At 45.5% G+C, this 17464-nt stretch overlaps 1 protein-coding gene and 1 non-coding gene across 4 annotated transcripts in view; both read left to right on the top strand.

The window, feature by feature from the left end:
* Nucleotides 1–10048, top strand: part of Scp2 (sterol carrier protein 2) — an 87337-nt gene extending 77289 nt beyond the window's left edge. For 2 of the 3 annotated variants that reach the window (XM_006977724.4, XM_076564694.1), the window contains exons 15-16: nucleotides 6341–6420; nucleotides 9044–10048. In XM_006977724.4, coding sequence (XP_006977786.1) covers nucleotides 6341–6420; nucleotides 9044–9139 — 176 coding nt within the window. In that variant the 3' untranslated portion in view covers nucleotides 9140–10048. The remainder of the gene's footprint in view (nucleotides 1–6340; nucleotides 6421–9043) is intronic. The other variant, XR_013049274.1, reaches the window with a different exon arrangement.
* Nucleotides 10049–11435: 1387 nt separating this feature from the next.
* LOC121827695 (U6 spliceosomal RNA) lies at nucleotides 11436–11540 on the top strand. The gene has a single exon (XR_006070011.1). It is a non-coding gene; the product is annotated as a U6 spliceosomal RNA (small nuclear RNA).
* The last annotated feature ends 5924 nt before the right edge of the window (nucleotides 11541–17464 follow it).

The following is a 17464-nucleotide window of genomic DNA, read 5'->3' as shown; positions in this document are numbered from 1 at the left end:
GGAGTGAGCAGGGCCAGAGAGAACTAACTGCTCTGCTGCCCAAGCACTAGGATTAAAGGCATGGGCCACTGTATCCAGCAGGAGTGGCAGTTAGAACATAAATAAAGGCTCCTAGTTACTTAGAATTATATTTCCTGACAGATGCTAAAGTAATCTTCAGAGTTCTCCTGTGCTGTTGGTTGGTTGGTCATGAAAGATGGTTTAATGGTTTGCTTATAGAAGGCTATTGAATGATGTCGGAAAGGCCCTGCTCCCTGCACGGACACCTGAGGTCTGGTCTCCCCGTTTCAGGTGCCTTTTTCCAGACCTGAATGGGGGTAACCTGGGGCAGGGTCATTGCTGCTAAACCTGACACCTGTTGACAGCCCGGAGTCGTGTTGAAATGTGGGCTTAGCCTGTAAAAGCCAATACTGGAAACTGCCAGTTCCCCTTACATCCACAACAAATGCCCGTTTGTTAGATATTAGCTATGTTAAAGCCTCAGTAATATGTCCTAGTTTGAACTGGCACTGCGAGGAGAATTGCTAGTTCTTCTGGTGTGTACTTACCATCAGGAGAGTTTTGTTACTGTTAAAAAGTAAGGTTTATACACGTATTTTGTTCATCTGCTTTCAAAAGAGTGTGGTAGTGGTATACACATGATTATGTTAAACACTTGTAAATGTGTTTTCCATCATCTTTTTTGGCTTCTTGGATGCCTTCTATTACCTTCTGAGTTCCTTCTCTCCCTTGACTTCTTTGAAACATCTCACATAGCATCTCTCCCAGATGTCAACTTCTAACAAGATATGTTATGTAGCTAGAGTTTTCCTGCCTTGCCCACAGTCAGGACAAATCTTTGTCACCTGCCAGTCCCACAGCCGCTCAGACCCAACCAAGTAAACACAGAGACTTATTTTGCTTACAAACTATATGACCGTGGCAGGCTTCTTGCTAACTGTCCTTATAGCTTAAATTAATATATTTCTACAAATCTATACCTTGCCACGTGGCTCGTGGCTTACCAATACTTTACATCTTCCTTGTCCTGGCGGCTGCTGCAGGCAGTGACTCCTTCCGCCTTCCTGTTCTTTTATTTCTCCTCACCGTTAGTCCTGCCTATACTTCCTGCCTAGCCACGGCCAATCAGTGTTTTATTAATTGACCAATCAGAGCAACTTGACATACAGACCATCCCCCAGCACAGCCAAGTGCAGATCATCTCAGACACCTGCACTCAGACCCGTGGTCCTAATCATCCTCTATGCTGACCTGCTGGGTAAAGCCACGAGGAACCCAAGAACGGGCTCCCACAGGACATACAGAACATCCCACAGCAGTGTTATTTTCTCATTCCTTCCTTCTGCCCTAAGTTACTGAGTTCTCACCCTGACCCTTCATGGACAGCAGGGTAGAGAATGCCTCTGGGTCTCCCGTCCCCAGGTACACTATGATGAGCCTTTGGAGGCTCTCAAGCCTGGGTTCAGATCCTGGCTCAGTCTCTTAGGCAAGGTACATTCCTTCCCTGCATCTAATTGTCTCCTCTAGAAAATGGCTGAAGGTGGTTTCTGTCAGTAGAGCTGTTGTGGGAATTAAATGAGATACAGGGTCTTAAAGCACCTAGCATCGTAAGACTTCACGAATCAATATGTTAAATACTAATTTTTCTTAGATGCAGCCACTGTGTGATCTTAGGCAAGTCATTTGATCTCTCTCACTTGCATGGGGTTTTTATAAAGTCAGAGGAGAACAGAGTTGTCCACGCTCGGCAGGGTGAGATCTCAGTAGATGTAGTCAGAGGAGACAGAGTTGTCCACGCTCAGCATGGAGAGATCTCAGTAGATGTAGTCAGAGGAGACAGAGCTGTCCACGCTCAGCATGGTGAGATCTCAGTAGATGTAGTCAGAGGAGACAGAGTTGTCCACGCTCAGCATGGAGAGATCTCAGTAGATGTAGTCAGAGGAGACAGAGCTGTCCACGCTCAGCATGGTGAGATCTCAGTAGATGTAGTCAGAGGAGACAGAGTTGTCCACGCTCAGCATGGTGAGATCTCAGTAGATGTAGTCAGAGGAGACAGAGTTGTCCACGCTCAGCATGGAGAGATCTCAGTAGATGTAGTCAGAGGAGACAGAGTTGTCCACGCTCAGCATGGAGAGATCTCAGTAGTCACTGCAGAGCAGATGTCACTTCCCAGAGCCACTGGGAATGACAGAATCAGGTCCAGCTGTCTCATTAGTTAGCTCCCCCACTCTCCACCCCCTACCTGCTCTTTGATATTAGGTATTTGCAGTAGGATTTGATTTTCTAGCCAGTAAATTGTCTTCATTTTGAAAGTTTCAGGCTTTTCGTCTTATAGTTAGAAAATTGTTTTGGCAGCTCTAGTGGAAATGGCCATTGGATGTCAGTCCCCAGTGTGAAAGCTTCTCTTCGTCTTGCTTTAGTTATTTAGTAATGTGGTGTGCCTTCTCTAATGCTCTTCCCTGTCTTTTCCTCCCTTCCTCTTTTTGAGACAATCTCACTATGTACCCTGGCTCTCCTGGGATTCGTTAGGTAGACCAGGCTGGCCTCTCCCTCCTAAATGCTGGGATTAAAGGTGTGTACCACCATGTCAGGCACCTTTGTTTTTGTTTGTCTTTATTTTTCCCCATTTGGGTTTTTTTTTCCCCATGTAAAAAAGTCTGGGCTGGCCTGGAACTCACTCTGTAGACCAGGCTGGCCTTGAACTCACAGAGATCAGCCTGCCTCTGCCTCCCAAGTACTGGGATTAAAGGTGTGTACTACCATGCTGGGTAAGCCATCTCTCTCTCTCTCTCTCTCTCTCTCTCTCTCTCTCTCTCTCTCTCTCTCTCAATTTTTTTCTTCTTAATTATGAGTTCATGTGTGTATCTCTGTGTGGGTATGTGTGTGTCAGTGCCTGTGGAGTCCAGGATCGTGGATCTCCTGGAGCTGGAGTTACAGACAGCTTGAGGTATTACTCAAGTATTACTATGCATCCCAGCCAGGCTTGCCTTGGTTCTCACTGTCACCCTGGCCTGCTGAGCAGTGATGAGAGCATCCATCCAGTCAGGGCAGTCTCCTGCCTCAGCCTTCTGAGTGCTGGAGTTACAGGCATGCTTTGCCAGTCCTGGCCCCTGTCTCTTTTCTTCGGGTCCAGATTATTGTCTGCTCTTTATTTGTGACACCCTCTTCTGGGGACTTGGGGACGTAATATTAAACAAGACTGAGGTGGATCCTGCCTCCGTGAAGTTTCTCATTCTTTGTGCAAATACAGATAGAAAATCTATACAAGTATATAATATAGTCTTAGATAAATGTAGTAAGTAAAAGGTAGAGGGTCGAAGGTGGCTTGGTTGGGGGAAAGGCCAGCTTTTATTTGAGCTAATCCCTTATAAAATGAGGAGTCCACTATTGGCCCTGTTCCACTGGCTGATTGCCTAACACACTGGCTGCTAAGGGGGAGCTTGTCCATTCTGCTGGAAACCTCTGGCTGCCCATGGTCCTCATGGCTAATTCAACAATGGGATGTTAATCTTTGTGGTCCAGTCTTCTTCTATCATACTTAATGATACCCAAATGAATACTCTTTAAGACACTGAGTAACGGACAGTTAGTATAAAAGGTTAGAAAAAGATGGAGGAATAAAACGAGGGTAGACGTTTCCTCCCACAGTTCTACCGTCTAGTCTAGGAAGTGGCAGATTATGGACCAGGTCTAGCCCACCGCCTGTTTTCTTACTCTGTTTCACTTGGGTAACTTTTATTGAAGTCTAGCCTGTGGCAAAGGGCATAGCTCTGAAGTACTCTCTTGATGAATATTTGCAGAATAATACACCTCCCAGATCAGGAGGCTTCAGAATGTTGCTGCATTCCAGCATTCCAGAAGCCTCCCTAAGGCCCCTCCTCATACCATCCACCCCAAAAAGGAACCCTTGTTGCAGATTCTGTCACCACAGATGGAGTGTTACTTATTTTAGGAGCTGTTGACGGAATCATCCCGTAGTTGTTTCTTTTTACGTTGGCCTCCTGTTCAGCAGTGTAGGATGCGGGCAAATGATGGCAGGCAGTGAAGGCTCTTCTTGACTGCTCGTCTTGACCATGCCCCAACCCCAGCATTGACTTGTTGTAGGTTGCGCCTGCCTTGCCTTGTTCCCAATTTAGGTCTTAAGAAAGCTGTTCTGGACATTTTATCACATCCTGGGACATTTCTTTGGGGTGGGAGTGTTAGGTCATAAAGTGCGTCACCGTCAGGGTTTTGCTATAGTGCCTGTTTTATATTCAGTTGCCTCATATTTTTTTATAGTACTTGGAACTGGCAGTTTTTTTAAAGTCATGTCTATCAGGCTATAATTTATACTCAATAAAATCTACCAAACAAAACAAAAACCCTTTAGGCTGGGCCGTGCTGGCATACACCTTTAATCCCAGCATTTGGGAGACAGAGATAGGCAGATCTCTGTGAGTTCAAGGCCAGCCTGGTCTACCTTGAGAGTTCCAGGGTGGCCTTGCACATTTGTATGTGTACGTTCAAGTGCACACATGTGGGGTCCTGACCTGTCACTTTGCCTTGTTCCTCTGAGACAAAAATCTCTCACTGAACCTAAACCTGGAGCAGGGTTTGAGGCCCACAAGCACCAGCAACCTTCAGGTCTCCACCCTCCCTCCACCGTCCAGCGCTGAGGTTATACCCAGGGTTTTTGGTTTTTTGAGAATGTTTCCCTGTGTAGCCCTGGCTGTCCTCGAACTTTCTCTGTAGACCAGGCTGGCCTCAAACTCAGAAATGCACCTGCCTCCACCTCCTGAGTGCTGGGACTAAAGGTTTGCACTGCTGCCCGGCTGCACCCAGCTTTTGTGGGCACTGGGGATCCGAACTCAGGTCCTTGTACGTGTGCAAGCACCCCAGCCATTCCCCAGCCCCCCCCTACCTGCTCGCCGCTGAGTGGTAGGAATTCCTTCAGTGTTCTGGACACAGATTGTAGATCCGTGAGTTGGAGGTGCCTTTCCCTCCCTCTGACACTGCTTTGAGTTTTTTTGGGGGGAGGCTGGTGAAATGGCTCAGTGGCTAAAGGCACTTGAGTCCGGAACTCACAGTCGGAGAAAATTTACTCCCTCAAGTTGTCTTCTGATGCATACACACTATGTTGTACATGGGCATAAGTGTGTGGATGTGTATATGAACACACACAACCCCGAAATGAATAAATAAATAAAAAAACAAAAAAAGGACCCCTTTGCTGGACCCTGCTACTCACTGGCATGTTATCTGTGCTGCTTTTGCACTGTATAGAATAGCGAATTGTGATAGAGACCTGGTGACCTTCAAAGCCCACACTATTTAGTGTCTGATCTTTTACCAGAAATGTTGATTAATCCCATATTTATGTAATTATGTTAATTTCTTCTGACTGCAAAACAAATCGTCATGACTTTAATGGCTTAAAAAAATATATACATTCCCTTGGTGGCGTGTACTTGTAATCCAGTTTGGGGCCAGCCTGGGCTACATAGTGGGGGAATGGACACATTTCTTTATCACCTCACATTTCCAATGGTTAAGAAGCTGATGACAGCCCAACTTGATTCTCTTGCACAGGGTTACATAAAACTGCCATCAAGTTAGTGGCCGGGGCTGGGCCCCATCTGGAGGCTTGATTGGTTTCGGCGTCCAGGCTAAGCCAGGTTTTTGGCAGAATGTGTTTCCTGTGGCTGTGAGAATGACAGCCTCAGTTGCCCCCGGCTCCTTGGAAAGTGTGGCCCTCTCTAGGGAAGTTTGCATACACAGCTGGCTGATCAGAGCCAGGAGGAGTGCAAGTGTGAGTTTGCTGGCAAGATGGGCGCTTGTTAGGGTAAATCCTGTGGATTCCATTCCAGCACCTTCCCGTGGCAGGAGCAAGGCACAGGTGTTGCTCACACTGGCCCAGGGGACTGTGCAAAGGTAGGCAGCGATCACGAGGGCCACCCTGAGTCTGTCAACCACAGTAACCGTAACATATCCGTGTCTAAGACGACAGTTGTTTTTCTTTCATTTCTATCGTTGAATACTATTTTTAAGCAAAATGAGGTCATTATTGGGGGTTTACTTTGTCACTACCTCTATATCACTGTTGTCACAAATACCAGACCTTCGCCGTCCAGACCCTGGCTGTCTTGTGTTCCAGTATAAGAACGCACTGCGCTTTCTTAACTCATTCCTGTTACTGAACATCAAGGTTACCCCATCTTACCAGACTGCGGCAGAAGTGTCCCTGAGTGCCGGGGTCCTCTTGCTGCTTCAGCTGTGAGTCTCGTGCATGGAGTGGTCTCCAAGTGTCATGTCCTGAATGCTTTCTTCTCTTCTTCTTTTCTCTTGCGTGTGTCTGCTGTAGATAAGAAGGCTGACTGCACTATCACCATGGCTGACTCGGATTTGCTGGCTTTGATGACTGGGAAAATGAATCCTCAGTCGGTAAGTACGATGTCACAGACGTATGTGAACAATACCATCTCTGTGTTAGAAGTGCCAGGGGAACCTGAGGTAGTCCCTGCACTTAGTGTGGTAAGAAACAGATTTCTGTGAAGTGCGTGCCGCACAAACATGAGAACCTGAGTTTGGATCGCCAGCACTCATGGGAAGAAGCTGGGCATACGTATACGTCTGCCATCTCAGTGCTGGGGAGGCAAAGACACATGAATCCTTGGAGCTCACAATGAGAGCTGTCTCAGAAAATAAGGTGAAGACACCCAGTGTTGACCTCTGCTCTTGGTGTATGTATACACACACACACACACACACACACACACACACACACATACACACATGCACACATGCATGCACGTACACACACACCAAGCACAGCTGCTAAGATCCATGGTAAGGTCTAAGGTACCATTCCTGGCTGTGGTCAGCCCACATGTGGAAGGAATCTCAGGAAAGGCTTAACATACAGAGTTAACAAGGCTCAGTAGAAAGGGACACATTGAGGAAGCAAGAGGTGGTAGTGACTGTAAAAAGGGCCTTCTGTGTTCCTCTTGGTGCCCAAGTTCTTTTTGCCTAAACTCTGCTCCCTGACAGACTTGCCTTTTCAAATCAGCTCCTCAAGGACTGACTGAGTTGTTGAGTACAGTTCCTCTCCTGGCTGAGCTGAGCACTTGTCCTGAGTCTGTCTCATCCCTGGTAGATCTCGAGTGCCACAGAAGACCAAACACATCATGTGTTCTCGGGGGTTCTACAGCAGTACAATGCCTGGTGGTTTTAGGTTGCTATCAACAGTTGTTAGATTAAAAGGTGTATTTATCTAAAATGTACACATGCCTCATATGGTTCCCCCTGGTCCCAGAGTTGTCAAGGAACCTTCTTTATCAACAGGGTCAAGAGGACTGGAGACAGCAAGCCTCCCATTAGCAGAAAAGAAACCCAAGACCTTCCCTCTAGTCTAACTTCGTTTTTTGTTGTTGTCTTAGCTGCTTCAGATCTTGTCTCTGGTATTCCCAGGTAACTGATGACGGACAAAACTGAATCTGGCTCCCGCTCCTTTTCCTGTTTAAATGGGTTTTCTTAGCAACTAAGCATGTCTCAGCAATGCCGTGACTGAGCAGTGTGCATCTGTGATGCTTCAGTGAAACACCCACCCCAGCGCTGACATCACCACCCACAGTCCGCTCCAGAAACCTGGATGGGACAGAGGCCACCAGCACAGGAGCTGGCTGTCACCCTCTTCCCAGCTGCTGCGCCCATTCTGTGCACACCACACAGCTCTGGCAGAGGCTCGCCCCTCACACATCCGATGTCCTTGTTCTCTAGTTTATCTAGGAACAAGCGTTTGAGGGGGCATGGTATCAGCTTGCTTTCCTTCAGCACCTGTTAACACCCAGAGGAACTGAAGATTCAAGTAGCAGACCTCTCTGTGAATGTGCTAATGGCCTTTCCTGATGCTTGGTAGAGGATTTGACTGGGAATCGTTCAGTGCAGTGGAAATTCTAATTCCAGTGTTTGGCTGTAGTTGAAACAAAGCAGTGATCCGGCCAACAGAGAAGCACAAAGAATACCTAGGGCCAGATTAACATGGTTCTCAGGCTTGGATTCTCGTGGGGGATGCTCATGCTTTCTCCATTATTTTCTCCTGTAGCTTTAAAAGGAGAAGGTGGTGCATTTCAGTTGTACAGCTGGTTTGTATTTTTAAATAACATATGTTAAATATATTGTGTTCTGAGACACCTGACCTTTAAGTCATCAGACAGAAGGAGTTGTGCCATATAAAAAGGAAATATTTAGTTTGTCCTTACTGGGGAATGGGAGTGTTGGTGATCCCTACCAGGGTGTGGAAAAACCCAGCAACGCTGCTTGCTTCTGAGACTCCCAGAAACCTCTCTCAGCCAGCTCTTCCTTATTTCAAAGACTGAGTTAAAACACTAAAGTCATAGCAGAAGTCATGTATATTTCTCATTTTGTTACTTCTGAGTCTCCCTAGGATTTTGTTACACAGTAAATTTAGCAAATGTCATGTGATCTAATCCCCAGCCTTGTTAAATGGAACAGTTTGTGGCTCTACCCTTCAGAGTGGCTGAGGCTTCTCTCTGAGCGCGAGGAACAGAAATACCTCGGGAACAGGGGCTGTCCTCTGCAGGGACCAGTCCTTTGGGGAAAGCTGAGCAGAGCAGAGCCGTGGTGGAGTTGACCATCCACTGAATCCTGGGACTTTCCAGCTGGGCTTGAGTGTGCTTTCTCTCGCAGCAACCTGTGGAAAATTTCATTTCATGTTTTAAGCCCAGTAATATTTTAAAGCAAATTCATCTACTGTGGATCTGTTTTGCCTAGCATTTGAACAAGGTATACTACATTTGAGGTAGAGAGCCCCAACTTTTAAGAGAAGGGAATTTGGGGATTCCTTTCATTTACATAAAGCATGGCTGTTGGGAATTCTTCCTTTTAAGGGATCTTGTTCTGAATCTGTCCCAGAAAGCTAAGGTTTGTCTTTTGCAGAAGGTTAAGGACCTGATAGATGATCTCAGGCCTTAATAGTCTAGAAACACTAGCAAATGCTGAACAAAACCCGCCAACTAATGAATGGTATTTTTTTTATCACTCACAGGCCTTCTTTCAAGGTAAACTGAAAATTGCTGGTAACATGGCTCTGGCGATGAAACTGCAGAACCTTCAGCTTCAGCCCGGCAAAGCCAAGCTGTGAAGAGCTCCCTCAGCAACCCCAGAACACACGATGAGATGTGTAGATATGTAGATATCCATGGCTCCTTGTCAGGGCTTAGACTGACACTTCCTGGATAGCATGAGGTCGATTTGTTGCTAAGTGGGTGTGGCCAATCGAGGTTTTCCCGAGCTGGGGGTGAATTGGGCCTCCCAGACTGCTGCTGCTGCTGCTTTGAGAACTTGAGTACAACTGTGCACGACAAAGCTACTATGTCAATGATGGTTTGGGGTAAATTGGCGTTTCAGAATAAAATTCAGAACGGTAATCTAAAGACTGTAAACAAAGCTCTTGTTTTGCTTAGGAGTGTATTTAAGGATCATTGTGCGGAACACTTGGTGTGAGAGTTCCTCTTGGGGGACTGGAGAAGAAACAGACTTCCATAGTTACCAGGAGTTGGTGTCTCGCACTTAATTACCTGCATCAAGTTCTCTCTAATAGTTCTTAAAATAAAATTCTTACTAAGTTTTAAAAAAAGAAAAAAGAAAAAACTTTGAAAATGTGCATTTCATGCCATCAGAAACAGTTCTTTTCTTCCCAAATAAAATACAAGAATTATGGTCAGAGCTTAGGAGGGAATTTACAGCTGAACAGAGCTGTTTTTAAAATATTTTTTTAATAGGCATCTTTTAAAAAATTGGGGGACTAGAGCCATTGGATGCCATTGCTAAACACAATAGAATGAAGTTTCTTCCAGGGGCACAGGCTTCAATTCTAACTTCCTATTAATAAGTTCATAAACTGAGTCTCACAATTGTTTTTTCATACATTTGATTGTCTGCATCTATCTTCCTAGTTTTTCTGATTCTAATGCTCTTTGTTATAACTTAGGTTTGGATAAAAATAATGCTTTTGGAAGATTTAAAAAGAAAATTAAAATAGCTCTTCCTATCTCCGTTTTTATTGTGTATGTTCTTTTTGCCCGGGACTCTCTAGTCTATGGAGCAAAGAAAACACTGGGGCCTTAGAACTCAGGTGTGACATGGACATGATCTACCAGTTGCTCTCACACAGTTGCTAGTTCTTGATTGGGGAGGTGGTGCGTGTGGGAAGGACACTTGACCAGGAGACTGCCTCTCTTAGGCAGGGAAATAACTGCTTGTCTGGGTGCTGTTTCCTGAGTTGTTAGAAGACAGATCTAAGTCTCCTGCTGGGCTGGTCTTCTCACTGGGAGCTCGGCTGTCCCTTGGATTGATTGATTGCTTTTTGGCGAGGAGGTTTGAGACAAAGTCTTATTTTGTAATTTTGGCTTGCCTGAACTCTCCATATAGCCCCAGTTGGTCTTGAACTTGTGGTAATCCTCCTGTCTCTGCCTCTGAGTGTTGGGATCGAAGGTGTGTGACACTATGCCCAGCTGTAGGTCCAGCTTTTGTTGTTCCTTCACAAAGGAGGTCAGAGGCTAAAAAAAAAAGTCAGGTTGCTCTATTCGTCCTGAATATTCGTGGTCCTTGTTAATGTGTTCAGGACTTGCTCAGGTCCCTGAGACCATTAGCTTTCTGTGTTCTGTGACCAACAAGGCATTTGGTGATAGTACCTGAGGGTAAATTAAACCACGACAGGTTGACCTCAAGTCCCGTAGAGGGATTCAAGGAATAGACCATCTTCCTAATCAGAGTGGCTTCTTCACTCTGAGAAGAAAGACCAAGAAGAAAGTGCAATGCCTGATTTCTCAGTAGTTTGCGTTCACCGCTCCTTCTGCCCTCTGATGACAAGAGGTTCTAGAAATGGGCTTTCGGCCGATCCTGTGGGAACAGAAGGCTCAACATCCAAACGGCGCAGTGCAAGCTCCAGAGATGCTGGGGAGCCCCTCCCCCTCCTGTTTTCAGGGCAGTCAGGGAGGCAATCACAGAGAGGAGGGATCATCACAGACTGATGTGCTGGGGGCTGCAGGGACAGTCTTTGTGATGTCGTTAGAGACAGCTATGAAGATGCCATTGTTAAGCTGAGAGCGGAAGGTTAAGAAGGCTCGGAGTAAGTGAAGAATGCTGAGTTAAAAGGTGGCTTGCTCTAAAACTTGCAAGGGGTCAGCGTGAGCGGACTGCAGTGAGTGGAAGGACAGGCCCGAGATGAGGGGAGGGCCGGGAGCCTCGTACCGTAGGTCTGGTTCATTCTGTAAGACATTGGTGAGGTACGTCGTTCTCTGCAGCCGCTGGGAGCTGAGACAGGGCTTCATGCTTGTCACTCTGCTGCTGGCCACCTTGCCATCACGGCATAGGAAGAGGGAGAGGTAGTGTGCTTAAAGCTTTTGGTCACGTGCCTTTGTTCAAAGAAAGTTGTATGCTGTCTTTGGCAGCACAAATACTAAATTGGAATGATCTAGAGATGATTAGCCTGGCCCCTGTACAAGGATAATGTACAAATTTGTGAAGTGTTTCATTTTTTAAACCTACAGATCTGTTTGGTACTTTTAAACTGTTGGATACTTGCGATCAAAATTTTTACTAGGATACTGAATAAATTTATTCTTATTAGAATAGAAAACAAGAAAGTCATGTGTCACACCTAACTTCAAAACTCCGCATGGACCAGGAGAGGATGGAGCTGGGGTGTCTGACCAGATGGTGCTCTCCAGAACAGGGACTGAAGGCAGGACACTGCCATGGCTTCTGCTTCCACCCTCACGGCTGTGTGATGACCTTCTGAGCAAAGTGGCTGTCTAAATGCAAGGGGATGGTGCTCTCTACCAAGGCGTCTGTCAGTCATGGAGACAGATGTAGAGAAGTAGGTAGAGCTAGAGCTAACTGGCACAACCTGGCAACTAGATACCGAGGTGAGACTAACTGCCTGTGACTAGCTACTGCCAGGGCGGACCCTAGCTGGACCACAGCGAAACCTGAAGCAGGAGTGTTTGAAACACTTATCTTTGGAACTTAAGTCTGGGGTGCCCAAGAAATACCAGGTAGAAATATTCAGGGAGGTGTAGAGCAGACAAGATGAGGTCAGCTGGATTACTCGGAGACACATTCGGATCCTGTGCACAAAAGGGTTGAGTTTAAAGTCGCAGGAATGGGTGGTATTGTTTAGAGTTGTGGATTAGGGTTTGGGTTAGTCTTGGGTAAACCAGAGGTCAAGTAGACAGAAGTCAGAGAGGTAGATGGAAAATTCCAGAAGAGAGCACAGCCAAAATTGGGAAGGGTCAGTGAGGTCCAGTAGTTTGATATCTGACAGAATTTGGCAACATGGCGATCATTGGTGACCAAAATAAAATTGGTTCAATGGCATAGAAGGGATGAAGGCTAGACTGGAATTGGTTTTTGTAAAATTCAGTGACACACGATGAGAGTTCTCTTGGGAAGCAGTGCGCTTGGTTCCCAAGAATCCGCACTGTGCAGCACGTTATCTGATATACTGGAGTCCAACCCAGGGGGGGTTGCTCACGCTGTTCTCTATGTCACCCCTGGTCACTCAGCCCCTGTCCCCATACACACTTTGAAAACTCAGATTTCATCCTTTCAGGAAGTTGTCCCCATGAGTCACAAAAGGGAACTAATCATTCCCTCATGGTAATGTGTTCCTGTCTCCCACCAGAGAGCTCGTTAGGGGCAAAATCTGCTTCTTGTGCATCTAGTGTGATGACCCTTCCCCAGTCTTAACTGTCACTGATTGAACGAATGGAAGAAAGGAAGGAAAGGAAAGGAAGAAAAGGAAGGAAGAGAGGGAAGGAGGAAGGAAGGAAGGAAGGAAGGAAGGAAGGAAGGAAGGAAGGAAGGAAGGAAGGAAGGAAGGAAGGAAGGAAGAGAGGGAAGCTAGCTTACCAACAGTTTCCACAGAAGGGCATGTCTGAGGGTGGAAACGTAGTCACAGAATTACAGTCTGTTGAAATGGACCATCTGCTACCCTAATGATGAAAGCAGACATTAGGAACTCTTCCTTAGCCTGACTTGTCCTGATCTTTGACAACATTTGGAATCTCTCCTAAGTCTTTCAACCAAAAACAGAATCCTGAATTAAGTAGCAAGAAAGATCAGTTTATTAGCGCTTTGGGGGGGTAAAAGTGGAGGCCCCAGGGCTGTCGATGCATTAATCATTATGTTTGCTCCAGATGACTTCACACAGATTCCTACCATCTGCATCGGATAAGCAGAGGAACAATGGAAAGTCTGGGTAGGAGGAGGCTGGAGGCAGAGAGGCCTCCGGCTGAGACACTGCTACCTGACCAGGCGGTCTCTGCCTCCTGTAAGCCAAGTTGGCATAAGGCATTCAAGGTATACTGGCTTTCAGTTCTTTCTTTACAAAGAGACCAGGTCCCTTAGACTGTAAATATCTTGAATGTTCTAGAAACTCATCTCATCTCTAGTATCAGTATAGTATCCATTAGAGGTAAGCCAATAGTAATGTGTTTTTAAGGCCAATTTAAAAAGCAAAACAAAACAAAAAACTTTAAACCGGAGTTACAAGCAGTTGTGAGCCATTGGATATGGGTGCTGGGAACTGAACCCAGGTCCTCTGCAAGAGCAGTACAAGTTCCTAACCATTGGGCCACCTCTCCAACCCCAATAACCATTTCTTGAAGTGATGAAGATTAGATAGTAATAATTAAAGTTTTTGTTTGAGACAATCTCCTGTAGCCCAGGCTAGCCCTAACTCACTATGGAGCTGAGGATGACCTTGAACTCCTGATCTTCCTGCCTCCACAGCCCAGGGGCTGGGATTACGAACAGGTATGCACCACCACATCCAATTTAAGAGCTCTCTTTAGAATGTGAAATACTCCGTAAAAGGTAGTTCCGTAAGTGTTCTGGTTTTCTCTCTGTGTGTGTCACCTTAAGGGAATAAAACAGGAACATAAAGCTGCAGCTAATGGTGTTCTCTTCTGAGGCAATGAGACATTTAGAGGAGCCTGGTATTGTGGGAAACTTAGGGATCTGTCAGATGTGTGGTTTGGTTCTCACTGTAGCAGTTAACAGCTTTATGACTTGAGCTAATAGTAAGTGAAGATCCAGTTTGACCTTCCGTGAGAAGGGAGAGGGGTAGAATGGTTAAGAGCGCCTGCTGGTCTGTCTTTCTTTTATTTTGGTTTTTCGAGACAGGGTTTCTCTATGTAGCTTTGTGCCTTTCCTGGATCTCACTCTGTAGACCAGGCTGGCCTTGAACTCACAAAGATCCGCCTGGCTCTGCCTCCTGAGTGATGGGACTAAAGGCGTGCGGCAGGCACACCTGCTGTTCTTACAGAGGATCCGAGCTCAGTCCCCAGCACCTGTGTCTGGCGGACTGCTCCAGCTCCAGAGGATCTGACACTCTTCTGACCGCTTAGGGTATGTGCACACACGTGGCATTCACTCACACAGACACATATGCACAAGTAAAAACAGTAATACATTGTTTTTAGAAAAAGTTGAGGGGCTGGAGAGCTGGCTCAGCCATTGAGAGTTCTTGTTGCTCTTGGAAAGGACCTGGATTCAGTTCCAAACACCCTCACAGTGGCTCAGAACCATCCTTAACTCTGGTTCTAGGGGATCCAACACCCTCTTCTGACCTCTGCAGGCACCAGGCACACGTGGTTCATAGACATACATGTAGGCAACATACAAACACACACACACACACACACACACAAACTTTTTTTTTTAAGTTGGAGTTAAAAGCACTTGCTGCTCTACCGGAGGACCCACGTTTGGAACCCAACACCCATGTTGGGTGGCTTCCAGTTCCTGGGGATCCAGTGCTGCCTTCCGGTCTCCTTGGCTACCCATACACACGTGACACACACATACAGATAATAAATCTTGAAGTGATTGTATCTGCCCTAGGTGTGTGAGGCTAGTAGTTGTAGCTGTAAACTGTCAAGTGCACATTAGCACTCAGTAGATTGTTCTAAGGTTATTTGAGAAAGGTTTCTTTATATGAAGAAATTACTGGTTTGGGATATTCTGAGAATTCTCTGAGTTCAGATAACCAGTTTGGTTTAGGATTGAGAGCAATTTGCTCTTATTGACCATATGTATTCTTACATTTTCCTTTAGAACCATCTTTTTTTTTTTTTTTTTTTTTTTTTTTTTTTTTTTTTTAAGATAGGGTCTCTATGTAGTCCTGGCTGTTCTGGAACTCTCTATGTAGACCAGGCTAGCTTTAAACTCAGAGATCCACCTGCCTCTGCTTCCCAAGTGCTGGGATTAAAGGCGTGCATCACCAAGCCTGACTAAGAACCATTAAAATGCAATTGCCTCTATAACTAAACAGTAACTAAATGAACAGATATAGAATTATTTGGTATGACATTCAGAGGCTTAGATTTTGCCAAATGTTGCAGTTCTAGTTGACCTATACAGCTGCTCTCTGAACACAACAATGTCCACAGATATTGTTGACCAGAGAAGAAATCAGCCAGGCTGTGCCTCCATGTGCTCCATGGGTTGGACCCACTCTGGTAAGAATCAGGGATTTGTACTAAACAGCCGAAGAGGGGCCTGAAAGATTTATGGGCTATAGGAACCCCAGCCAAGTCTGGCCAAATTTTGGAATTTTTCTCAATAGAGAGTTACAAAATCTTCTGGAATGGTCCAATCTTAGATGTGTCTGGAGACCGCCGCAACAAACGGCTCTTTAATTCTTGGTAGAGCAGAGAATATTGGGCTAGATTTCTGGCCCTGGAGAAGTGTGGAGTCTGATTCCATCTGGCTGGATGTTTTATCTGGTATGGGACTTTAGCCAGACTTCTTGAAGAACTATTTAAAAAGAAAGAAAGAAAGAAAATCCAAAACTTAATGCCCAAAGTGGAGGTCATATAAGTCAGTTCTCCTAAGTCTTTACTGCTGATATTCATGTAACTGTTTTCAGCAGTATGTAGACATGGCAGATGTTTGACCTACAGTTGCTACATTTATGGCCACAACATTTGTTAGGGACAATTAAGTAGAGGCAGTTAATTATACTGTGCTGTTTATTTAAATCGCAGGCAAAGGGACTGGGGATGTAGCCTGGTGGTAGAATGCTTTCCTAGTGTGTGCAAGGCCCTGGGTTTGATCACACCACTGCAAAAAAATTAAAATTAAAAAAAAAAAAAATTGGACTGAAGAGATGGTTCAGTGGTTAAGGTTGTGGGCTAAAGCGAGAATCCACAGAAGCCTGGGATCACCCTTTATTAAAGGATGAAATGGAAATAACACATTCACAAATACAGAATGAAGCGGCGTCACTGCCTCTTCGTCCACCAGGGAAGGATGGGGAAGGCTCTGGACCTGGTCACTGAGCTGTGGCATCAGAAACCTTCCACGTCCAAGAGAAGAGTGGGATCTTCCTCAGTGCTTATTGGGTCATGTACACAGAGAAGACCACGCCCATAGGACTAGTCACTCCAATACCATTGGCTAAAAGGATCAAATTCCCACAACAGTGGGCTGCTCTTATAGAGGAACTGAGTTCGGTTCCCAGTACCACACCATCAAGCGGATCTCAATTGTCTATAATTCCAGCCCAAGGAGATCCAGTGTCTCCAGCTTTCTTGGGTACCAGCACTCATGTGCACATACCCCCCCCCCAAAAAAAAACACACATACAAATAATTAAAATTTAATCTTGAAAGAAAACAAATAATTAAAATTTAATCTTGAAAGAAAACAAATAATTAAAATTTAATCTTGAAAGAAAACAGGGTTACATAAGTTAAAGGCAGACAAGTAAGTACTAATCAACTACCCAATGTTAACCTTTTTTCTCCAAGTTACTTTATAATTCACTTTTTAGAATATGACACCTTCTGTAGTATGAAAGACACAGGCCTGTTCAAGATACTTCATTGGGATGGAAATAAACGGACATAGAGATACCGTAATGAATGGCTGACTTAGGCAGCTCTAAGAAGCCTTAGGTTTGGTGAGATGATTCCCAAGGGCAGGGTGTGATACCAGCTCACAAATGTGAGCAAAGGAAAGACCAAGGAGGGTGGAAGCTTGCTTAGCTATTACGAGTGAAGGGAAGAAATACAGGATGGGAAATCTCTGGTTGAAACAGTTGAGGGCTGGAGAGTTGACTCAGCGATTAAGAGCATTTGTGGCTCTTCCAGAGGACCCCGGTTCAATTCCCAGCACCCACATGATGGCTCACAACCATTTGTAACTCCAGTGGCAGGGGATCAGACACCCTGGACACCAGCTATATACACGGTACACACATACAGCAGGTCAGAAACTCATAAATTAGTAAAATGAATAAATTTTTTTAAAAAGAAAAAAAATCAGTTGAACTTCTTGGCAGTAAAAACTGGTAGTGTGTGGACTAGAGGCACCAACCACAGAGGTGTCTCACCCCGAGGACATCCAGTGTGAGCCAGACTTTAGGGACGGCTGAAGCATTGTGTGATGGAGAACA

Source organism: Peromyscus maniculatus, chromosome 2 (assembly GCF_049852395.1).
Source record: "Peromyscus maniculatus bairdii isolate BWxNUB_F1_BW_parent chromosome 2, HU_Pman_BW_mat_3.1, whole genome shotgun sequence".
In the NCBI taxonomy this organism is placed as follows: domain Eukaryota; kingdom Metazoa; phylum Chordata; class Mammalia; order Rodentia; family Cricetidae; genus Peromyscus; species Peromyscus maniculatus.
This window is presented reverse-complemented; position numbering and strand designations above follow the sequence as displayed.